Source organism: Thermobia domestica, chromosome 17 (assembly GCF_964235325.1).
Source record: "Thermobia domestica chromosome 17, izTheDome1.hap1.1, whole genome shotgun sequence".
In the NCBI taxonomy this organism is placed as follows: domain Eukaryota; kingdom Metazoa; phylum Arthropoda; class Insecta; order Zygentoma; family Lepismatidae; genus Thermobia; species Thermobia domestica.
The window spans coordinates 149,099,834-149,126,224 of record NC_137470.1 but is presented as its reverse complement, the minus strand read 5'-3'; the positions used below and the strand labels follow the sequence as shown (position 1 = coordinate 149,126,224).

The 26,391-nt window shown below is 36.0% G+C and overlaps 2 protein-coding genes across 2 annotated transcripts in view; both read left to right on the top strand.

Moving 5' to 3' along the window:
* The window catches only part of LOC145673766 (venom allergen 5-like), a 51,809-nt gene extending 43,938 nt beyond the window's left edge, over positions 1–7,871 (top strand). The window contains exons 4-6 of the mRNA XM_081743523.1: positions 278–410; positions 4,489–4,712; positions 7,740–7,871. Of these exons, the coding sequence (XP_081599649.1) occupies positions 278–410; positions 4,489–4,705 (350 nt within the window). The 3' untranslated portion in view covers positions 4,706–4,712; positions 7,740–7,871. The remainder of the gene's footprint in view (positions 1–277; positions 411–4,488; positions 4,713–7,739) is intronic.
* On the top strand, positions 5,257–22,474 carry LOC145674210 (uncharacterized). Its single transcript, XM_081744045.1, has 5 exons — positions 5,257–5,377; positions 7,740–7,895; positions 11,543–11,614; positions 18,970–19,083; positions 22,357–22,474. Exons 1-5 carry the CDS (start codon positions 5,257–5,259, stop codon positions 22,449–22,451), a joined length of 558 nt encoding a protein of 185 aa, XP_081600171.1. The 3' UTR covers positions 22,452–22,474.
* Positions 22,475–26,391: the final 3,917 nt, after the last annotated feature.

The following is a 26,391-nucleotide window of genomic DNA, read 5'->3' as shown; positions in this document are numbered from 1 at the left end:
AGCGAAAATAACGTTTATTTCCAACAATGAGTCTCACTAAACTGGCTAGACTGCTATTATTCCGCATAGACAGTGTTGCAAACTTAATTTACATTGATGGCCCAAACTGCAAAAATAAATAGAATTGTTATAGTATTAAAATGAATATGCCTTGGGGTCCCACAGACCCCAGTGTGTACGTGCAGGGTTAATTCTCAACACAGGATTTACAATCTCAAATATAATGTACTATTTAAAATAACATTCTAATGGCTATTTTTGTCATTTGTTCCCACAGCGAAATTTAAAGTTGAACAAAATGGATTCGAAGTTGGATATGAGACTATCGATTGGAAACATGTAATTGAACACTGGTACAATGGTGTGAAGCAATTTAACGTTACTCAGTTGAAGGATCCGAAACTATCTACGTGAGTATAAACATTATTTTATCTACGAATATTTACCTCAGAAGTAAAGTCAACCAAAGGAATAAAATTCCCATAATAGTATTGCTTAAAAATGAAGAAAATAATAATTGACGAATTTCTTTTGATCAGTGGAGGACTTTTGAGGCAATATTGTCATGTTTTTTTTTTTTTTTTTTTTTTTTTTTTAATTTGAATTTCTCTCCATAATCTCATTTATGACCTCCTGAAAAATGATCTGTAGTTTCAACTTCTCCCTCCTCAATCTCTTCTATATATATATATATATCGACAGAATTAAAATGTTAAATTAATATTTGAGTTTCTTAATATCTTCACAGCACTACGATAAATATAACCATTAAAGAGGAAAAAAATCTCGTAATCGAAAGCTGATTACAATTGTTTATTCATAATTTAATCGAACTTCATTACAGGCGTATATTTCGTGCTGACTTAGTGATGTAAAATATTCAGCTATTTATTTTAATGCGCAAATAGCATGGGTAACACTCCAAAGTAGGTATTCATGGTTCCAACGATAAATATAATTTATTTTCTTTTTCTTTTGGAAATATAATTCTTATTTATAGTACCAACATCAGGATTAGTTAACGTCTATCTAATAAAGATGACTTTTTTTTACCGCAAGTACCTAAAATCGTGGCCAATCTAAGCTTGCAGTGACGTAAGCACTGGCACACTCACAATCAGAAAAAAAGTATTGTATTCATGCGCGCATTCAGAATATCTTTCTACAACTGACAGCCCGTGTGTGAAGCGATGCTTAGGAATCGAAACAGAACTTCCGACTGATGATCACATAGCAGTCAGTGACGTTCGAGGATCAGTTCACAAACAGTACAAAAGAAACATCCGAAATTTCTTTATCCATAGGATCCTTGTTTCTTCCATTGCACCAAAATTTATACACTTTCTGACCCCAATCAAAAGTAAGCTTTCTGCCATTGAGCTGCCGTGCAACCATATAGAATGGAAGACAATGAAAGTTCTTACAAATCTCAGATCTTGAAAAAATAAAAAAAAAACATCGCTGTTTCTCTGGGTTTTATACAGTAGAGTTTTCGTCAATGAAAGGCAAAAATTACATCTTAATTTGCGATAATATGCATATCAATTATAATCGCTCATTGCTTTTTACCAGCAAATTGTGCGATTAAACACTCTGTCTTTAACAATTCTGGGAAACCTTGTGGTAAACAGGAAAATTTTAAAGATGAAAATGATAATAGAAAACTGGGTATCAATAAGGTACATTGTGCTATTCCTTGTGCTTCTGCTGTATGTTTATTTAAAAGTGCGTAGTTGTTTGGTTAGCTCGGAGTTTCTTTCAACGCTGAGGGTAAATGATACGTGCACCTACAGCTTAACATAAGTTCCCAGAGGGGATCGAAGCTGGGTCTCCCACACTGAAAGTGCGTACGCTAACCATATAATAAAGGAAGCTCAAGAGTGTGCGTAGGTTTTATAATATTTCTGTCGTTTACATTGAAGTTTGTAGAAAGAGACGATACAAATCGCATTCTAAAGCTTAAAAACTTTTTCTTGTAAATCAGAATCACTGTTGATATCAGCCGAAATTTCCCTCATCGCGGGATCCTTGTTGCTTCCATTGCATCCAAAATTTATGCACTTTCTCACGGATGACACGCTTTGTAAAATCATGCATGTTTTCCAATCGTGTACCTTTGTTCATCACTCCGTCTCTTGTCTTTACGGGTGTTGACACTTTCGCCTCTTCCAAACATTCCTTTTTCAGCGAGAAAGTCACCTGTCATTAAAGCAGTAAGGCTAACAACATCATTCACACTCTCACAGAGATCAGCACGTCATAAATATGAATACATGTTTAAATCAATTTGTCTTCCTTGGCAACATAGGCGGAGCTATGGGGTATAGGGGAGGCATTGCTCTTCAACTTTTTGACAAAAAATAAAAATGCCACCTATAAGATCCTTCACTTCTAATTTGAATTTACCGCGCCCTCCAGCACACAAAAGGTCTGCCCCCAGGAGACAATTCCTAACTCCGCCCATGCTTGGCAATTCAATGGACTGCCTTCTCTATATAATCAAAAATGACAGGCAGATGAACAGACACACTGAATTTCCCTTGCAAAGGACGCCATATTGCACCTGTGCAGCAGAAAAAAAAATATATTTTATACATATGCATCTATTATTGTATTTCACAGATATATTGTAGGTCTTTTGTCAAATCATAACTGCCCAATTTGTTCTACAGAAAGGGTAATCTTTAAAATGTGGGATTATTTGTTTGCGCGCATCGACAAATCGCATTGCTTGTTACAGAAAATATTGCAGCCCTGTGTTCGTTTCTATAACTTAAGATTATTGCTTATTTGCGAGCATGCATTATGTATATGTTAACTATTTGTTACTTCAAAATACTAAAAATTTTAACTATGTGCAGGTAAATGTGAAAAATGAGGTTCTCTGAGGTTCTCTTTCATAATGGTATAGTTTCAACATTACTTGGAGTTACTTATGATTAGTGATTTGGAGCTACTGAAATTACGTCACTGAAAACTTAGGTTGGCCTTCTATACTTGAAAGCAAATATTTAAGATTTTGAATTTCAAATTCAGAAGTCATCTTCCTTTAGGGAGTTTTCTAAACATGAGGCTTGGTTTCAATGTACAGTACATATCAAACAAATGTTTGAACATATTGAGCTGTCACATTTGCAAAATATAATTTAACATTTGTTCTTCAATTATTAACATGCTGAAACAGATTTTTATAAGTATTACTAGTTTTATATATAAAAAAGTCCACTTTAGATATTTTGAAAACAATTATTTAAAGAAATTAAATATATTTTTGATGTTATTTTTAACAAGAATACACTAAACATTACTCTGTCTATAAGAAGCACTTCATAGATTTCTTTAACCCTTTCACTGTGGAAGGCGACGGAAAGAAATTTCCCTAACCTGCGAATGTCGATTATAGTCGACGTGTTAAAATTTGTCTGTATCTTGGTTTTGTTTTAGTTAACTATAGTCGCCAAAGTTTTTCTGTGTGATTTCTATTGTTTATCGAAAACAATAGAACACAAAAAATTGAACGGTACAACTTCGGCGACTATTCTCGACAAAGCCAAGATACGGACAAACAAATTTTAACCTGTCGACTATAGTCGACATTCGCATGTTAAGGAAATTTTCTTTCTGTCGACAAAAGTCGACTTCCTCTGTGAAAGGGTTAAACCAAACTAAATACAGTAAGTTGGAGATTAACAAAAATAAGACAAATAATATTAAGCTTTGAAATATAGCAAGAAAATCATACTTTCAATATAAAGTCTTATTATATTATTTAAGTCTGTAAAACTGTTATTAAACATCTCAGCTAAAGTAAATGATAATGTGTTGAATTCCTCTTCTTTAATTTCAAAATCAAAAGCAAGCTTACTTTATTTTCTGCTTCCTTATTTTACAAACTTTAAGTTTTACCTCATACTTATCATCAGAAGTTAAATCGGAATTAGAATCATCAGAGTTCTTCAACATTGAAATCACCAAAAACTTGTTTCCTCTTTATCTTCTTTTATTTCCTCTTCTTCACCCTTCTTCATAGCTTTCCTTCTTTTTTCTTGCTTTCTTCTATGTACCAAACCAGAGATTTTGATTCATTCTCTTACATTTACCCAGAATGTGAAAGTTGTAGTGTTATACTTGGATGGTTGATTTCATTGAAGTTTAGTGTCCTTTTCAGCAGCGAAATTATGCAGTAGGTATATATTTACATAATGAATGAAGAATGAACTTTTGTAACTCACATTAAACACACTTGTTCCAAATAAAGCCTTTCTTTAACACTTAAGTAGAACATACTGTAACGTCATTTGATCTGTCGTTCTAATTTAAGGAGAGTCTACTGATCAAACAGAAAATGTATACTTATTACATGTAATGAATAAATTTACACACAGTGAACAAACGGAATAATTCTGCTTATTACTACCTATATTCTTATTAGCAAAAATTAATTAATTAATGGAACTACAATTTTCTTTATTTCTCCTTTCCTTCCAGTGAGAAAGTTAGACCTTACATAAACATGATTCGAGCTGAAACTAGCATGATTGGTTGTGGTGCAGGAAAGAAAAAGAAAAATGGTTTATACTGGAATTTCGTGTTTTGTAACTATGGTCCAGTAAAGAATTATTCAGAACCATTGTACAAGGAAGGAGATCCTTGCACTAACTGTCCTGATCAGACAAAATGCAACGACGGGCTTTGTCGTGAGTAACATGAAGGTACTTTGTCATTTGGGAAATAGTTGCACGACTAATAAAAGTAGGCTTCATTTCATTGTAATTTCCGAATTTAAAGTCGATTCTAATATTGTTATGTAGATTTCAAACGGAACACAATTCGTTTCTAGAATTGTTCGAAACAATACTAATTATAACGTTATATCTATTACATTTTCTCAGTGATGCTGATATAGCTACATTGACGTTCCCATGATTTTGGGAAAGGAAATAGTAAAAATCTGAGTTTTTTGTTGTTGTAAAACTTAGCTTTTATAAGTTGTATATTGTTTCCGTTAGCGGTAGTCTATTTCATATTGATAAGCTTATATGACAATATAAATGAAGTTCTGAATTAACGACATAAGAAGCCTTTTAGGTATATAAGACTTACATCTTTTATTTGCTAGTATATAAGTTTCAACACCCATTACAAGATCATCACACCTGCCACACCACATAGTGGAAATTTTTACAACAGTTATTGTAGAAAATACGTTGCCTTTCCAATGTTATAGTTGGTGCTACCAGATACATTTCCACGGTTATGACAAGTGCAACCATATTAGAAACACCAAGTGAAGAAAATAAATACATTGATAGATCTTGGTTGAGCCAAACAGGGATTACATTCGGAACCTGTGTACAATCTGTCGAACCGCCTATGTGTCAGTTATTGAAAATACACAAGAACACTAAACTGTACGTGTAGAGTACATTTTGGAATTGATCTATTGAGTTCTATTTCAGAAGATGGTTTAAAGTGCTTTTTCAGTTTCATTGAAATGTATAATTTAACTCTTGAAATTATCGGAGACTCTATCCATAAGACTCGGGAACGTGTTAAATAACTAACATTTCCTGACCAGAGCGTAATACACTTATTTATTAAAACTAAAACAAAGGGTTACAGTTTCAACAACTTAACGTTGTCTTCATCAGACACTCAATATTTGCATACACATTTTAAAATCAATGTATGCATAACATAAGTCATGTTAACCCAGATGATTTGACTTATGATAATGCATAATATTTAGTGATGTAAAAACTTTGATTAGCATCATGTCCTTTTATTTTATTGGTATTATTTGAATAGGTTTAATTGGATGCAAGTAGAACAAGTGTCATATTATTCGTGTTGAATATACATTAGGGTGAGTCTAAAAAAACTTCTTTTCTTTTGAATTTCGTTTAAGCAACTTGCGTAAAAGTTCTCATTGCGTTAGAGTAGTTTGTATGCAAAATAGCAGATTTTTTTTTGTCAACTCCTTTCCCTGCTTCTAGAAGGACAACGTTTTCAGCGGTCGATGGTAGGTAACAAGCACGTCACTTTGTCCTATTTTTTGCGCTTGTAATATATTTTAATACTAAAAAAGCTGTTTGTAACATTGGGCTCGCAAGATTTAATGTTTCTAATGAGGGAGTCGCCATGAGGATGTAACTGCAACTCGAGTTACAGGCACTCACCCTAATCCGTTATTATTCATTCTTCTGTTCAAGTTAGCTAGTGCGTCTTCACATGATATAGTAATACATCGTTTCCACTGACATATGCTGACGAGAGCCTAGTTTTGCTAGGATGTGACTGTCTCTTCTCTCGGGTCCGCACACTGTCTTCGAAGCCTCCGCTACTACACATACGATCCACTTAACAGCTTGAGTGTGGCACGGAAATGGCACAATGTTATAATCAGCTTTGACTCTGTTCTTGATAATTTCCTCAAGTTGGTCCGTCGTTATTAATTTAGCGGTGATTCCGTTATCTGAATGGGAAATCAATCGATCATGTCCTAACAATCAAGATTTCGTGGACGTTGAGCTCCCGTTAGCCTCTTCTTTTCTTTGTTGTCGTCATTTCTTGATACGTCTCCATCCCAAAGTCCTAATGTTGTTGCTTTTGTCCATCATAATACAAGGCTTTAGGGGTGAACGAGATACCCATTAACACGTACAGATTAGTGGACAACTTATTTAATCTCTTCTGGAAGCAACTGGGCCAACTCAGCGATTTACCATAAGAGCCGAGATCCGTCAAAGCACGATGGATGTAACTTAATTTAGAACCACACAAAGCCATGGAACTGAACCGTGTACTGAACAAGTTAATAACTTATATCCTTCGTCAGGTGCAAGGGTAATTACCAAAAGACACAGTAATCTTGATGCAGTTGTTAAGCAACAAGATTGTGCATTGGTTCAGGGATTTTCGTTGAGAAGTCCGGCAAACATATGTCACTAGAGACAAATCGACACATATCTAGTAGAAGCTGTTGGCTGGCTCTCAAATCGTTTAAATCAGTCACTGTTTCTAGTCATTGGACTTCAATCGGTTGAAAAGGAACCACAGGTAATTCCTCACAGGCATTCATTTTTTAAAAATCGAACAAAATAGTGTCTTTGGACCAGTAGAAGCCCCATTAAGATTTTTAACTAGGTGATGGAGAGGAAGTTCATTTATATGAAGCAGACACAATCCTCTGTGAAGTATCTGTTCCACTTTGTTCAAAAAACCTGGAGAATCGCTATTGCTACTTTATTTCCATGCCCTAAAAATGGAGCATCATGTCCAAGATATTTTGAGCCGGACCCTTTCACTATCGTATCGTGCTCTTCTTGTATCTCTCATTGAAACAAAAGCCGCGACGTCTATATTTCGCAATGCATTGTAAACCACTGTGTTTGCTCCTATTCCTCCAATTATTTTTTTTAATTACTTTACTATAATTATAATTTATATTAATGTAACTATCTATATTGTATTATCTATTGAATTTAATCAAAGAAATTTAATATATAATTTCATATAAATTTCGAAAAAAATAATTATTTTAAAGTTCGTTCTGGCAATGCTCTTCGAGCATTCTAAATTGGTATAATTCCTTTCTTCAAGATAGTTTTGTAGATAATGAAACTTTCGAAAATATTGTTTAGTTTTAAATTCTAATTTAATTTTGTAGTAATTCGTATAATCGACGGGATAGAAAACACTCTTTTTCTATCGTGTTTTGCATTATTATTTTTAAACAGGTGGTATTGATGATGAGAACACTGGTGATAAGAATGTACCAGCAAATAACACAAAAAGAACTACAACTTGGAAAGCGCAAACAACTCAAAAATTTACAGAGGTAACCAAATCTCGCCTCACGACAACAAAATCAACTACAACTCCCACTTCTGTTGGTATGTACCTACTAAAAGTAAGGAAACAGAATAGGAAATACAGTAAAACCAGCTTCACTTATTTGTCCTATACCGTATATACTCTAATCTAAGACGCACTTTTTCTGCCAAAATTTCAGATATAAAATGGGGGATGCGTCTTGGAATCACACACAAAGCGATAGTAAAAGTTTCTGTTCAGATAGTGAAAGTGCTTAATTGGCATGTTCTCTGTTTACACTGAAGGTAAGATTGTAAGATATAGTATCTTTGTTCTCCTTTTAATCTTGACATTTAAATGTTTTAGTTTGAGCAAATAAATCAGTATGATTTAATTTGTACTAGCAAATTCTGAGTTGCTTAATTGTATATTTAGGATGCGTCTTAGAATTGAATATAATAAATTGGCACAACTTTTGAAGTTTAGAAATGAGGGTGCGTCTTAGATTCGAGTACATATAGTATGTATTAAGCTGAACCATAAAAAGTATTTTAATTTGATATATTTCTTTGTTAAACACGTACCAACGTGTAGTCTTAAAATATGGCATATGCTTCTGATAAAGTGTTGCTAATATTATTGTTTAAAGGTAAAACTACATGAAGTGACATAAATTAAAGGGGTATTTCCCTTTGACGTGGAAAGTTGAAATTTGGCATAATTGTAGCTTTTCCGGACTAACCAACAGGAAAATTGGTAAAAGTGAATACTTTTTAAAATTTTTAGAGGGTATAAAGGTGGATGAATAAATTTTCCATGTTATTTAAACGGATCTATAATCTCATGTTTTAGGTACTTGGAATAAAAACTTGAAATTCGGTATGTTTCTACGTTTTCATTAGTATTACTTAAGTAAATCGCCATAAATAAAAATTTCCAACTGTAGAGTGGTTTTACGGGGAACTGAAAAATCTTTCCCATGTTATTTTTATGGGACATCTTCTACACTCCAAAATATTTAGGCACTTCCGGCAGGGTTAGAATGATGGAATTTGGCATAATTGTGGCCTTCTGGAAAGAACCTGCAGTAAAGTTGCCAAAAGCGAATATTTTTCGTTTTCAAGTTGTCTAAAGGGAGAATGAAGAAATACCAATATTACTTAAATGGGCGATTTTTTTCGAATACAAAATCTTATGTTTTAGATAGTTGAAATAGGAAAAGGAACTTCAAATTCGTCAGAATTGTGGGCTTAAGAGGTGCGTTCACATGGTATTAAAAAATATACTAATTAGAATTACTGACAAGACACTGACAAGAAAAAGATCAAGGAATATAATGCAATAAGTAATTTATTCTAAAGATGCATGATTGTTTCCTACTAAACGAAGTTTCAATTGAAAATACAGTAACTTTCAAGACTGAAAATCATTTTTTAGAAAGGAAATCCACTTGATAAACAATGTTCTTAAATGTGGGGTCACTAATGTGAAGAATGAAATTCTTTGTGATTTTTTCATAATTGCATTGAAATCTGGAATAAGTATTATCACCATCAATCTTAAGTTGGATTCCACATTAAGACCATTTCGCTTTAAGGTTATAAGGTAATATTTCGCAACGAGCAGAAAAGGTCTGCTCACATAAGTAAGTGGTAGGGAAAGGCATCAAATGTGTCAATGCCTTTTTTAGACAACTCTTCCTACTCAAAGCGCATACGCAACCAAAAGCTACAAAGTTAATTTTCTTTTGAAAACGTTTTTCCATGAAGTATTGCAGAATAGTTCCAATAGCTGTTCTTGTTCTGTGTCAGAGAGATTCACATCTTGTATGTCATGGATTTCTACATTAGTGAAAGGATTTACAATCCAATCATTACAATATTGTGGGGCAGGGAAATATTCTCGAAAACTTGCAACTAATGCTCTCAAGTGTCCTACACTGAGAAAAAAAGTATGTGGCGTAAGTAAAATCGTATGTTACAGTTGTAAATCCTGTAGTTTTTGGATTTAACGTACAGCAAACGTATAACTGAAAACATATGTTTTATAATACTTTCTGTATAAGTGTTCCATCTGTACGTACTTTATTTCCATACGAAACAATATAGGCGGTCAGGGTCTCACATACAAATGGACGTATATAACATATAGCTGTCGAAGGTAACATACATATATGTATGTAATATAAGGAAAACTGTTAGATATCAGACATCCTGCAACGGCATGATGTAACATCTAAGGGCAATGCCTATGTAGCATTCGGATAACGTATGCTCCGTACTGATTTATGTAGTAAGCAAGATTATACTGTATATTTGTACAATATATCGCTGTCCAGAGAACGAATTTTTCTCAGTGTACAGGTGTTTTGTGCACTTCAGCAAAAGTGCATTAACAAAGAAGGGAGTAGTCCTATATAGCAGTTGACCGGCTTCAGGGCAGAAATTTAGTAAAGTAGGAAAATATTTAAATTTATAAACGTAGGTATAATTTCTTAATTGCTTTCATTTTAGTAATTGAATAAACACTTTTTGCATAACAGCTATGAGTTTCATTTTATTACAACACATTTCAATTTTTAGGCGTCGCGGACCACTTGGCTAGGTCCCCCGGACCCCACTTTGAGAATTACTGACCTAGAAGATCAGAGACTTTTTTTTTACTTTGAACTTCATATAGATTTCCGTATACTTTTGAAATAGCTCTAACTTCTTTGTCATTTGAAACTCAGTTAAGAAATCTGCTTAGAAGTGATTCCTTACATTCATTGAACTGCACCCCTCCAGACGGCGATTCTTGTTGGAGGTGTGAAATCATGTGGCACCCAACAGTCCTGGCTGATTGCACGGAACTGCTGAACGACGGTGACGTAGTGTATGCCTAACTCGTCTGCAATAGCACGAACGCTTTTCTGAGAGTCTACTTCTTCCAAGGTCTTCCGGAGGAAAACATACGCACATCATGTTAGTAGGTGGTCACAGAATTAATTTTGCGAAGATGTCATGGGAACAAAATCTGACAAACCAAGGACGAATGGAGAGTTCACTCGCCATTCCTGGTCTCAATGCACTGTCATAAGTTATGACCAGCAGAATGGCCCAATTTGAATCCATAAAAAGTCGTCTGCCATTGTGTGTTCTCCATGGTGCACTTTCATACGACTCTGTTCAACAACACTCAGCCTTCCAACTCTCTGAGTACACCAGCTTGTTTGCTGGACTTGTACAAAGTGTCTCTGCTAATTATGTGTTCTCCATGGTACATTTCCATATGGTTCTGTTCAACAATGCAATGCTTCCCTAGTCTCTGGATGGCCCAGCCTGTTTGTTAAGCACGTACAGAGTTTGTCGTTAGATGTGTGACTTTAGACAACTCTGTGTTGTGCTTCTGAGTTGAGTTTCCAAACAGACATCAAACGGATATTTCATTTGCACCAACTTAATACATTACAACATTACATCAAGCGCAAATCTGTTCTAGTTTCCACATTTATGATTTGGAATACTACTACTACTACTACTACTACCACCACTACTACTACTACTACTACTACTATAATAATAATAATAATAATAATAATAATAATAATAATAATAATAATAATAATAATAATGCAATAATAAGACGTTCTTAATTTTCACCTTAATCGAATATTCACTTAATTGGGTAATAATGTTCCAGCGGTAATGTTAAATAAATGCTTACATTCTGTATGTTTATATTTCAGGAACGTCACCAAAGTATCGCAAAACAGCGCAGTCAGCAGCTAAGAAGATCCCCACGAAACGCCCTTGTCGACGTAAGTGCAATGTGAATAATGTTTTTGTTTCAACATTGATGCATCATGTCTGACTGTCAGATTACACAGAAAAAATTGGGGGGCCACTGTATTTTATTAATTTAATGTCAATATCTCTTGCAACAATAAGCACAAAGAATTAAGATTCTCGCGAGTTAACTACAGGGTTTTTGTTCTGAGGCCACCTATCACGTTACATAAACATTACAGCGTGGTACCTAAGGTAGGGATACGTGTGAGTTATATTTGGACCATGAGGACCCGAGCTTAAAATTAGGTGAGCTAAATTCAAATTATTTGGCAGTTAACGCGTTAACGAATTGTCTCAATGCCTTTACTCTTTCGCCGCAGAATTAATTTTCCGGTGATTCCTGAATAAAAGCAATTATCCGACAACGTGAAGATGTCTATTTTCTTGAAATTTGGTTCTAAGACACTTTATATTAAAATAACACTTCAAATTTTAGTCTTTTTATTGTCGAATACAATATATATATAACAGATGAAATATATATATATATATATATATATATATATATATATATATATATATATATATATATATATATATATATATATAAAGTAACGTAATATGAACATTTCAAATTCACAAAGTGCAACATTGTTTAGGTGAGTTGATTTTAAGCTTAACGTCCCGTTCAGCAGTGACGCTATGTGAGATTTGGACATACTGGTTAACGTAGAATAAAAACCACATGAGCTCTTGCCGGGAATCAAACCCGAGTCTCCCAGGTCAAAGGCGCGTACGCTAAACGCTTAGCCGTGAAGGAGCTCAAAGTGCAATATTCCTGACACCAAGATAAGACAAAAAGTATAGACCAACCTGGGTGCACAAATGCTTCCTTTCGGAGTTATAGACCGCCAAAAACTTGAAAAAATGAAATTTAAAGGTCAATAGCTCCAAAACTATGGGACCTACAGTAGTCGGGTCAAGGTTTCACTTAGAAACTAATATATGCCCTATTCAAAAATACATGTTTCAGAATCCCAAGTTACTCACGCAACAAGTTTTATAGAGGGAGTTTTTCTACGAACATTTAATTGGAAGTAGGCCCTACTCACCAACTACCTTTATAAAAATTGTTACGGAAGTAACGCAGGATTTTGAAACATTGATATTTGGATAGGGCACATACTAGTTCCTAAGTGGAGTCTTGACTCGACTACGGTAGGTCCCATAGTTTTGGAGTTATGAGCCTTTAAAGTTCATTTTTTCATGTTTTCGGCAGCCTATAACTCCGAAAGGAAGCATTTGTGCACTCAAGTTGGTCTATACTTTTTGTCTTTCTTGGTGTCAGGATTCACTTCCCAAACGTGGTCGGTGTTGTTTTGAAACGCTCTGTGATATATATATATCGTATATATATATCGTGATGAAAATTCCAATTATCCTTTTTCTAGAAAAAAAATGTTAAATAATCCCACAGCTAGTGTTGTAATAAATAGCTTTATGAGACAATATTCTCAGTATGTCTCATTTCAATAGATGGTGTGATTTTCATTCAATATAAATTTTTAAGTTTGCAAAATAATATTTTTTCTCATTTTTTCTTTTCGAAAACTACGCGAGAGCCAGTTTTTACATCGATATACATGATTTTTTTGTTGTGAGTGAGATATACCAAGGGTATATGTCTGATATTTTGACACTTATCTTTCGTTAAGCGGTAGATATTTTCATCTTTCAAGTTTCATTAATTTCAGCCACGTAACTTTTGATAGATCCCCTAAAATTTCAATGACATACCACGCTGTGGGTTACACCCAATTCACCCCTTTGGCCATTCCTTCTATAAGCTACAAACTTAGATATTGGGAAAAAAAAACTTGGTGATATTTCTAACATTTGCGTATCGTTTCTACAGTATTCTTAGCATGGAACCGATGATAGCACCACAAGAGATTTTTAGAACTTGGCTGTTTTGAACCTGTGCCGTTAGGACTAGAGCATGTGAGGTCCATTGTAGCTAAAGCTAGGTTGCCATGCTGCAAGAATCTTGTAGCTGTAATTAAAAAATCTTGCAACCACATCTTTCTATTTACTACTTACACTTTACAACTTTCTAAAGCAAGGAAAATATCTCCACCCATGCACTACTGCACTCTAGTGAACAAATAGTGAATCTTCTCATTAAAAACGTGTATTTTAGCGCACTTTCCCTCCCCGTCCAAAAGAACCCGTCGTTTCGGAAGCGGCGCAATTCTTTTCTTTCTTCATGTCAATGGGAGAGCGATAGCAGGTTGCAAGCAAGAGGAAACAGAAAGTTGCACATGGTTTGACTCTTTGCAAGGTGATAAAAATGTTGCATGTCTCATTCAAGATTATGTTTACATGGAGAAATATTGTAGGGTTCCAAGATTATTTTTATTTTTAATGACAGATACAAGATTCTTGCAGCAGGGCAACCTAGCTTTAGGACTTGTGTCGTTTTGGAGTAGTGTTGTGTCCCTGCCTCTGCAGCATTAGAATCATTATCGATCTTGTGACCGAAACGACCCTTCTTTCCAACTCGACATTCCATACTTCAGACAATGCAAAACAATAATTCATCAATCACAGAAAAACTACAAATAGTTTTACACATTACTGATAACATAGTTGGAATTGATATATTCCACAGTATTGAAATCATCAATGTCTGGCAAAAAAAAAAAAACTGAAAATGAAAATGAAGGGCATGAATTAATTCATCAATCCAATACATTTAGCAACAAAACATTTTTCACTATATTAGCAAAGTCATCATGTTCTTCTGGTGAGTTGCAATGTGATTAACCTATCTGTATATTAAATACAAGGTGTTTCAAAACAACACCGACACCGTTTTGGAGGTGATTCCTGACAATAAGATAAGGCAAAAAGTATAGACCATCCTGGGTGCACAAATGCTTCCTTTCGGAGTTATAGGCTGCCGAAAACATGAAAAAATAAATTTTAAAGGTTCATTCCTCCAAAACTATGAAACCTACCGTAGTCGGGTCAAGATTTCACTTAGGAACTATTATGTGCCCTATCCAAAAAATGCGTGTTTCAGAATCCTGAGGTTCTTCCACAACAATATTTATAGAGGGAGTTTGTCTACGGTCATATAATTTGAAGTGCTCCCCAAACCCCCCATAAAAATGGTTGCGGAGGTACGGAGGGATTCTGAAACATGGATATTTGGATAGGGCGCATACTAGTTCCTAAGTGAAGTCTTGACCCGACTATGGTAGGTCCTATAGTATGGGAGCTATGGACCTTCAAAATTCATTTTTCATATTTTCGGCAGCCTATAACTCTGAAAGGAAGCATTTGTTCACCCAGGTTTATTCTATACTTTTTGTCTTATCTTGATGTCAGAAATCACTTTCCAAACGTTGTCGGTGTTGTTTTGAGACACCCTGTATATGTCGTCCACATTTTAAATATATACATTCACGTGATTAGGTGCTTGGAGAAGGCTGCAGAGCCTTAAGTTTGCAACGTAAAAGAAGTCATAAATAAATAAATAAATAAATACATAAAAAATAATTGTGCCAATTCCCATCTCAATTTTATATTTATGGATTTAAAAGGTGCATTTTGTAGTGACCAAACTGTTTAAAGCTTTAATTTCTTCATAGATTACTTTTAAGATTCTTGTATTGTAATCGTATCTCGTGTAGTTTTACTTCACACAGTTCTGTCTTGTAAGCTGGAGACGACGAGAAACGATGAAAGAATAATAAATCACAACCATGGTTTGTGCGGAGATCAGGGGGCACGGTGGCTCAGTCGTAGCGCCTGTCTATCTTAGGTGTGCCCTCGGAAAATATGTGGAATATACTTCGGCCCCACCTCTGCCACAGGGGGGCGCGGTGGCTCAGTGGTAGAGCGTAAAATTCCAAAACAGCCTGTGAAAAAAAAATAAGTTTTTCAGGAGACCATTTTTGTGTTTGTTTCCAACATTCTATTTCTGTGAAAGAAAAGTAATCTACGTGAAAGAAAATTGCAATTGCCTACTTTTCGTACGATAACAGTGAAATTATCATCTATAGCAGCGTTTCCCAACCGGTGTGCCACGGCACACTGGTGTGCCGTGAATGAGCCGCTGGTGTGCCGCGGGGAAATCAAAACAAAATTATTTATTCTATAGTAATCAAATTGCAAGACATAAGGGAAAATGTATATTCGTATTTCACATTACTATGAACCTCTACTATGAATCTACAATTTTAAGTTTCATACCGTGTACAATTTTAATGTTGAAAAATGTATTTATCATTGTTATGACCATTGTTGCTCCATTATTGTTGCAGACTATTTCGTTACCTGAAATTTTAAAATATAATTAAATACTTTCGACGAAGCAAACATACATACAAATTACCAACATTTGTGTTTTAAAAGTAAAAGAGATTTGTTTGTCCGTTCGTTATTTAGTGATCTATATTCTTAGTGTAAGGTTGGTTACAGTTTTCGAAAAAGAAAGCGTAGTTTTGCAAACCTGAGTCCAATATTTCATTGAATTGTTTTCTATTTTTAAATTAGAATGAAAAGTAAGCATAATGATTAACCACGGGGGAAAACCAGTGATTGAGCTTTCTTTGTGAGAAGGGTCATTAATCACAGGAAAAAAATATACCACGGTATTTTATATTTACAAATAATAATATCTACGAGTGTGCCGCGAGAATTCAAGTTACACCCATAGTGTGCCGCAAGTTGAAAAAGATTGGGAAATGCTGATCTATAGCGAGAGATTTATAAGTGTTTTTAGGCATGAGTCAGAAATTAGCTTCGGAGAATACTGTTGACTTAGGATACCTTGGAAAGAATGTTGTATTCTTTTGCCTACAAATAATTTGATTTATGAAGTTTTGGCATGAAACCCTGTTCAGTACACGGAGATATTAAAATGGAACTTAATACAAGCAATATCTCAAAATTGACAAAAATTGACTTAGAGTCTTTTGGAATACATCCCTTCAATTTGTGGTGTCCTGGCAACCCTTGTAGTCATCCTTCCCTGTGTATTTAGGCAACACACTTGTGACAATAATATTAAAAAAAAAGCAGCTGTTGCTGCAATACAAACCGAGATAAAAATTCAAAACGAAACTCATAGTAAAACAAACAAACAAACAAACAGAAAAAAAACACTATTGGGGACTGTGACACTGTTGATAGAGTGTGGAACACAGAGTGGGAGATTGCAGCCAGTACAAAATGTCCAGGTATCTTTACGAATATTGCTGCCCGCACAAACTCGACAACGTGTAAAACAAAATCTCTTTTATGTTTTCCACTTGTCAACAATCACCTGAACTTTAATAAAGAATGACACCCCTTGCTGGCTCTCTACTTTTAGCTTATCTTCTAGGCAAGAATGTACGCGTGAAAATGATGCTACTTACTCCTTTCTTCATATAAGAAATTACTGTGATGTGTGTATGTGTCAAAGTAAATAGAATATTTTAGAGTTTTACTAAAAGAAAAGCGTAATGAATTCGTTTTATGTGAAGGTGGAAAAATACCGTGTGCCTGGGTTTTGTCAGAGTTCTCCCGTTTCTTCCTACTTTCTTCATTCCACCATTTTATTCATTTCTCATCATCACCGTCTCATTTAGCCTAACTGGCATAACCGCGTTACGTAAACCTCAAAGATTTCATTTCATTTTGTTTTGTTTTATGTGGAAAACATTCTTTAAAAATGTTAAGCGTAGAAGAAAAATTCATTGAATTTGATATTCGCCTCTCCCAATGTACCACGTTATATGCACATCATTTTTGCTGCACACATCTTGTACAGCAACAAGAATTATGCTTCTAGACCAATACATATCAATACATATATTGCCTTACATGGATCGTTCTAAAATTAAATGTAATTTACATAAAAAAGCTGAGATTCAAAACATTGGCCAATTTCTCTACCCACCCCCTCTTTCATACAAGAACATACAGGGTCTTACCATGTAGAGGACTACTTCATTGCTTCACATACCAATTTTTTATGAGTGTACCCTCAAAAAGAGAATGCCTCCCAAAAAAACTTATGCAAAAGAACAAGAAACACAAGCTTTACCCTCCCCCTCCGCCGTGGTACCCCCACATACACAAAATGAATATCTTAAGAAAGTTTCATCCCTCAGGAACACATTGATACCAAAATTATATTTCTAGCTTAATTAAGGGCTGAGCTATTGAGGTTTAAACTCTTTATGCAACAATTGCATCAATGGGCGCTTAAAGGTTAAGAATGGTCCCACAATAAATTAATAAATAAAAAATAATGATAATTTGAAATCTAGTATTAACCCTCTGTCCAGCAACGTATAAAAAGTTCAAAGCAGGTCAAATGATAATAAGTAACAAGGAATGAAAGTACACTATAATTGTAATTCAACGTTTGCGTCATATTGAACTTGCAATGCGGCGGTTAAAGAGCATGCCTAAATTACACAACAGGTACAAATTTTAGTTACCGTGAATTCATTAATTAAAAGTAGAAAATAGCTTTTAATTAATTAATTCAAAACGGTAAATGGCAATCTGTCACTGTCTGCTTTCCAAAGTAGTGTAACGCAAAAATGTCGGGCTCCCCTGCAGGATTATTTTTGGGCCCCCCTTCCCATGTCCATTAACTTCCCACTATATTATGTCCCTGTACGACAATGGTTAATAAATCCATGGAATATAATAAAATTACAATTAAAATTAATACTTCCCGAGAAGGTAAAAAAAATTTTCCCTTAAAATTCGAGTGCTCAGATGATTTTTTAAATTGATGTTGCTAGAATGGATGAATTTTCACCCAGAACATATTTGTCATTTCTAAAGTAAATAATGTTGTTCAGGGAAATAGATATTCCGTATTTACCTCACTTTTTGTAGCCTATAGATCTTGGCATTTGCTTCGCGGTGGGCCCCCAAACTCTGCGGGGCTCCCCGCACTGTAGGCCCTGCGGGCCCGTCAGTTACGCCACTGGCTTTCCACACTTAATTTCCGAGTACCCGTTTGCGTTACACCTCATGTAAATCTGTTCTATGTTCCCAAATCTAGCCTTGAAATAATGCAGAAGTCGCTCATGTATGTGTTTCCTACTAAAATCAAGAGACTCCCACATACTATTGATGTTTTTATCCTCAAAAGGATTTTATAATACGTATTCTGCAAAATTAAGTAGAAAATATTGCTATGGATGAATTGTTATTTTGTTAATAAATTTTTGTTAACATTCTGCTGTAATACATTACTACGTTTTTGTTGCGTATTGTTGGTATTACATGTTTCAGTCTAAAATTGCTAACGTCTTAAAACTAGAATTTATAGAGACAAATAAAAAAAACTACTTCAATTTCTTTGCAGAATCTGATTTGACACGTTCAACTCAACTACCTAAGCAAATGGAAGATATGGAATCACCAGACGAAGATTATGACAATTCTCCAGATTCTGTGATCTCTATGTTTGAGCAATCTGGTAATTAATCCAAAACTCACTCTAATATAAATAATTCACTAATACTGGATTAAGAGAGGTCTCCTAAGGCCCGAGCAGCCTAGGGAAGGATCTCCACAGAGCTCTGAGCAAGCTAGGTGGAGTGGATTTAGGATCTCCAATGCTTCACGCAAGCAAAGGGGGGGGGGTTAATGCCATAGAGCTCCATGCAAGCTAGGTGACTGAGGTTAGAGGTCCCAACAGAGCTCCGAGCAAGCTAAGTGAGCAGAAAGAGGTCTAGAGCTTCGAGGAAGCTAGAGGCTTTGGGTTAGGTTACTCCTAGAGCTCCAGGGCAAGCTAAAGGAGAGGAGGTGACCAGTCAAAGACTGATGGTTGTCGCTGAGATCCTCCTGGTTTAATAGGTGTTCCCGTGTGACGGTGGCGCTGGTCGTCCTTCGTTGTCACATGACCAGTGGTGTTGCTAGTGATCTCGTCGTATACCAGTGTAGTAAGTCTTACAAGTAAACCTTACGTTTGGGTGAATCGAGTTGCTGACTGAGACACATATGAGAAAATAGTACTAAATGTGGTCAGTATTTCAGTGAAGTTGTAGGTGCGAAGCTCCAGGGGTTTAGGAAATACAGCTACCAGAACATCACATGGAAGTACAGAATAGTCTTTATACAGTTGGAGGTAAAATGGCGGAGTTCAAAATGGCGGATTTCAAGATGGCCACCGTCAGGTATACCCTTACTATATGACTTCCCCCTAGTCCTAATATGTACCCATATATTTGTTATTCACTTTTTGTCGTTACAAGAGGTCTTACAGAGCTTTTACCTTCAACTGTATGAAGACTATTCTGTACTTCCATGTGATGTTCGGGTAGCTGTATCTCCTAAACCCCTGGAGCTTCGCACCTACAACTTCACTGAAATACTGACCACATTTAGTACTACTTTCTCATTGTATCAGTCAGCAACTCGATTCACCCAAACGTAAGGTTTACTTGTCAGTAGGACACATTTGGTTAATATTTGTAAACCTATGCACATGTAGGCTGTTTGTCAACAGGGTCATGTGCGTGATACCCTAACTATATATAAAACTACATGAACTGATACAAATTAAAGGGGTATTTCCGGTTGACATGGAAAGTTGAAATTTGGCATGATTGTAGCTTTCCGGGACAGAAAAATTGCCAAAAGTGAATATTTTTAATTTTTAAGGGGTCTAAAGGGGGAATGAAGAAATCTCTACGCAAAAGAGGGATTGGGCAGGAAAAATGAAAACACCCGTACTTCCCCGTAATTAACATGTAGCTGATGTAATATCCTTGATATCAGCAGTCTATAGACAGTTAAGGCTACGTCAATCCCCACCAATTCCAGCTGCGCGGAACACAGAGACTCTATAGGACGTGGATCTACCGCTTAACTTAGGATTTATATCGCATGTGCTCCTACAGAGAATCGAAACCGTGTCCTGTCACTGGGGTTGCGTATGCTAATAATGTGCCATGAGGAATTCTTTCAGATTATCACACCCACTTTACATGTCACTGCAAGTTGATGTGAGCCTCTGTTTGCACTTCATAATATTTTGAAACCAGAGAGATTTGAAAAGCACGCAGTGGTTTGTAATAGATATAAGTCTCAAACACCTTTACACTGGAATATTTCTTGACTATATCTTACATTTGAAACTAAATCTCGAAAAACGTTTCTTTTAGTCTAATATTATAATAAAACAGGAACAAACAAATTTCAAATATGTGTTCTATGTACAAATTAAGGTCTAATCTCAGGTATAAACTTAACGTTATTTACAACTAAAATCAAAATAAAATGTATCTGTAAAATAAAACAAAAAATTCCAAACAAAACTAATTAAATGGAAATAATAATATTATGCAAAATATAACATAGGTAACCAAGAAAGTTCTGTCGCCTTTTTACTCACCACTTTCGAACATAGATATGTCACCTAAGACGTGCCTGGAAGATCAAAATTAGTTCCCATCAACATCGACGACCTTCTGTCAACGTTCTGAGAGGCCATGGATTCCATTGCGGTAGAACTGAAAAATGTATCTTGTGCATTTTGCAACTCTACTAGGGACTTGAACTTACGCCCTCTAAGATTATTATCCAATTAATGGAACAGGTGATAATCGGACGATGCAATGTCGGGGAATATGACGGATGCAATAGTGTTTTTCATCCAAGGCGTAGAATGGGATCCCGGGCCATCCTAGCCACGTAAGGCGTAGCGTTTTTCTGTGACAGGAGGACCCCTTTGCGATTCAGAAGTGCTGGCTCCAGAGTTTTGAGTTTTTCTTGAACACGGCTCAACTGCTGACAGTACACAGTTGCATTGATGTTCTGACCAGCTGGTAACCGTTCCCAGTGCACGATGTTGCGAACAATCCACTAAAAACACAAGGTGACCTTCTTCTAGTGCAGTGCTTGTTTCGGCTGTTTTGGAACCTGTTCATGGGATGCTAATCAATGATGATGGCGCCGTGAAGCTTCATACAGGAACCACTTCTCATCACATGTCAACAAGCTTCTTCCTCAGACGAGACAGCAAAGAAACAGGTATCTGCTCGCGTTGCCTTCTGGTCTGGAGTCAAATCATGTGGGACCCATCGACCCTACTTGTAGTGCTTCCCAAGTTGATGGAGGTGCTCCCTAATGGTTTCTCCACTCACACTGAATTGTAGTCCCAGTTCCTCATATGTCTGGCCACTGTTCGCCTCAATTGTTGCCTGAAGATCTTCATTTTGTACATGTGTTGCTCACCTGACACGTGGTGCTTCTTCGAGTGTTTTGTCACCGTTCTTAAACTTGTAAAACCACCGCTGCACCGTCCGCGTAATTATGACACTTTCATCAAGGGCCTGGCATATCTTCCGCCCCACTACAGAGGCGTTTGTCCTCAGTTTGAACTCGTACAGCATACACGCCCTTATGACGTTCTGTAAAGGTCCCATGTTCACTCTGTCCTTACGCAAATTCACAGTGTAATTGAACTGCCGCAACCAGGTAGTAGCTATGTTGGATATACTCACACCAACAACTGACCTTTGCCTTTTCTCCATTCGCATTCAATTCATGGTGTATATAAGGGCCAACGGAACACAGATCTCCACAAAAAAGCGACATAACTTTCTTGGTTACCGTATAATAATAATATCAAAACTCAAATAAAATATTATACTGTTAAGAAGTATATAATTTTAAAGTTAACCACAACTCGAAGTTGATTTCACTAGATTTCAAGATTTTTAAAGTAAACCTTTCTTATTTTCAGGGCCATTTCACAAAATGATGCATAAAGATAATTTAAGGTATACACTACAAGCTATTTCGGAAGGAACTATGGATGATAACGTTAAACATAATTGAAAAACTATAGAATGTGTTCCAGATTATAAATATTCATACAATAGTAATAAATTAAAACATTTTTCTCCTATTTGTATACATTGTTGTATCAATACGATCTGCACTACCACGCAACACGAAGATACTTTATTTAAAAAAATATATAGTAAGCTCCGTTGTGTAGCGGAGACGTTTCCCTCACGTACTGTTTCAGAAGCTCAAAGGCTCAGTCCTCTTTCCTTTTTGATTGCAAAATATCATCCAAATGATGTCAACAACCAGCATTTCCTCTGTCACAATCTATCTGTCAACGTGTACTTTGACGTTTCGTTATGACCGAAACTTTGCGAAACACCTTAAACTTATTTCGAAAAGAATCCAAAATATTATTACCACTTAAAGAAAGAAAAATGTTTTCTTTTTTAAGGTGAAACACTCATCAATAGGTAGATTTTACTGAGTGAAGAAGATAATATGTGTGAGGGTAGAAATGAAATGAAATGAAATCTTTGAGTTTTACGTCCCACGGTTATGCCGGCTAGGCTAAAGGAGACTATGATGATGAGAAATGAATGAAATGGTGGATTGAAAAAAGTGGGAGAACCCCGAAGAAACCCACGCACACGGTGTTTGTCCACCACAAAGTTCACTTGGCTTGAGCTGGGATTGACCCCATGCACCAGAGGTGAACGCGCTACCACTTTCTTTTTTTTTAAAAGTAAACTGGTTCACCGAACATGGTTCATTAACTTGCATAACTACTTATTACTGGGTTTTTAGATGTTTAACTCGTTTTCCTGTTAACTTAGAACGACAGGAACACGAACATAGAAACATCGAAGACGGTTAGAATTCCTTAGGCTCTCCCACCGTGAATCGAACCCGGGACCCAGTACACCAAAACCGCACGTGATAGCCACTAGACCAACGGGGAGGGCACCACTAAGCCACCGCGGCCCCTATGTGTGAGTGTAAAAGATCATGTGTAGTTTTTGAGAAGGTGGAGGGAAACCATTTCCTTTGTAAACATAAAAAATGATGTTGCACAAGAACGATGCCACTTATTGAAATGAAACTGATTGTAAAATAGGCCTATACCCTCATTAAACTGTTCATTATGATAGTAGAAAGGCAACAATTCACAGTATGGTTAATAGATATAGCCTAAAATTATCACTAACTTTTAAATTTTAATTTATGTTTAACTAAACTATCTTCGAAATAGAAAACCTAGATATCAGTTGACAGCGAAACTGAACAAAATAGCATGATTTTGGGTATATTTTTGTGTACCAGACAATTTTCAAGAAATCCAAAAATAAACTTTTATCCTTTGCAATTTAACAGTAAGTCCACAGTTCATTTTATTTCAACAGGTCTTTTTTGCCTCTCAGGAATAATTTGGGAACCATTGGTCTATTGAATGTATTAAAAAAAGATAAAAATGAAAGTAATATGAGACGTTAGTGCTGAAGCATGAGCACCTATTGAGGATCCCAAAAGTCGGCACCCATGGTCATTACAAAATATACTCCAATAATAAACATCGCAATAGAGCTCTTTATTGAAAAGTTTCTCTGTGTATTTTAAGCGTTCTTCCGTTTCCTCTTTTGTCTTAAATTGATACGCTTTTTCTAAAAAAAATAAAAAAAAAATAAAAAAATGGGTCCTTCTAAGGCGTTAAAAGAAATTTCATGCCCTTCCTCAAGAACTGTCACTGGTGTATTCCCTTTTTAAAGTGACGCTATTGCCATTGGGATTTGAAATTAAAATTGTCATTTTGTTCGTTTCTATCTTCTGGTCGAGGGCATTTAACCTGTGTTTTTCGCGTATTACAGGAAGCAATGATATATGCAAGAATTCCGCGTCAGCTATTTTTTCTTTCCTGCCACTTGTTGCAATATTATCTGAGTCGTAAAAACTGACAGCGTATTTTCTTTGCTCTCAAGTGGTAGCTTTGGCTTCCTTGGACGATTAAAGAAGGAGATTGTGTTCTTATTTAAATCGATGGTGGAATGCGAACGTTGGAGAAAGTCAATTCCTATAATTATTGGCATTTTCCTGTCAAATACTCCAAAGTAATGAGTAAATGTTGTTTGACCTATTTTAAATTTTATCAGTGCTATTTGGTTCAAACAAATATTGTTTCTTCAAATTCCTTTCACTACTGTCTGGAATGGAATTAGACTTGTCCCAGGGGGTACGGCTTCGGCTGGCCAGAGGGATACCGCACTTCCTGTGCCAATTATTGCAGTCTGAGGGCCTGCTTTAGTTTTAATTTTTAAATGGGACCTGTTATTGTCATCCTCTAATGCAATGTTTTCCCGTTTTTCTGCCAATTGTCCTGACTGTTCTTTTATTACAGGAATTTCGTAATTTTCGCCAGTTTCTCTTACGTCTCCTCGTTCCGTGTAATGGTGACTGTCGGTCCCCTTGTCAAGGGGCTGCCTTATGCGTTTTTTGACGCTTGTAGCAAACAGATGCACCATGCCCCCGCTTCTGGCATATCGCGCATACCAAAATTTGATCTTTTGTGGGTGTAGCCTGCTGGTTGTTCTGGGTTTGCTCCCGCTTTTTCTTCCCGTTATTGTTGTTATTTCTCCTTCTGTTTCCCTGGTTTATATTCTTTGGTTGGTTTCTATAACTTGTCTGTGCTATCACCAGCGACAATTCTGCCATTTTATTGGCCAAAGTAGAGAGGTCATTTTGTGGAGGATTTTGCTCTTTGTGGGGAACGGTCTTAGGTTCTTGCTTTGAGATTTGAAAGTCTTGAGGGTTAGGTTGGGAAATCGCTATGGAAGGATTAATTTGCTGTTGATATGTAGGTATATAGCCATTCATCGGTTGTGTAACAGGTTGCGTTTGTACAGGATAGGTATGATGATATAACTGTTGCACAGAATACATTGTCTTTGGTTCGGTTGGTAAGCCATAGAATGTATTCTGTGGGTTAGGCATATGATTCTGGCCGTATAACATGTGCAGTTTTTGTGATAGCTCTGCACTCTTCCTTTTCCTTAAAAGGTCATTGGCGGCTTCCAAAGTGTTTAATTTAGTCTGTAGGGCGTCTGTCTTCTCACATCCATCCTACGTCTGTCATTTCCTTCTTCGATTTAACCCATTCATTTAGAACATTCTCATGTCGAATATAATAAGAATTATGATAGTAAAAATTGGAGAAATAAAAAACTGTGGTAATGACAATAAAGGGGATCATGCGCGAGTTACATTATCCATGGAAGGGATATGGATAACCAGCGTTAAAGTCACTGTTAGTCATGAAGATACAGCGGGGTGACTCCATTAACGAGCTCGACAGCGATAATCGTTGTAGCTGTTTGTTGAAAAAAAAAACAACAAAAGTAGCTTTCTTTCGAGATTTATATGGAGTAATGTGCAGACGGAATAATGTGGAAAAATTAATGTACATTATCGTCTAATTATCTCCGTTTTTCTCTACACCCACATTTCGAAACCTTCCAGTTTTTTTTTTTTTTTTTTTTTGCGTAATTTCTATATTTCTGCCCTTTACAGTACCAGGAGAGATTGGAAAGTGACGCACAATATGTTTTTTTTCCATAAAAGTTTAACATGTACCAAAAAACAAACAAAGCACAGATGAACTTAATCTTTGACCTACTTTTCTACATATTCACAAAGTTTCTCAACACAATTCTTCTAGCGTGGTACGAGCTACAAGATGACCTGTTCATAGAAGTCTGTTTGGTTGGAGTATAGTTATCTGTGGGCTGCTGATTTCACTTCCACATCTGTTGCAGTGTTGGCCGGCCAGGAATTTATTCATGGGATCAAAGAGATTAAAGTCCGACGGTGCCATGTCCGGACTGTACGGAGGATGCCCGATCACCTCCCACCCAAATTTGTTGTAGTAGTAACTGGCCGCCCGGAGCGTGGGGCATTGTTAAGGTTCTCACGGACCTCTTCAAAGAATGCACACCAC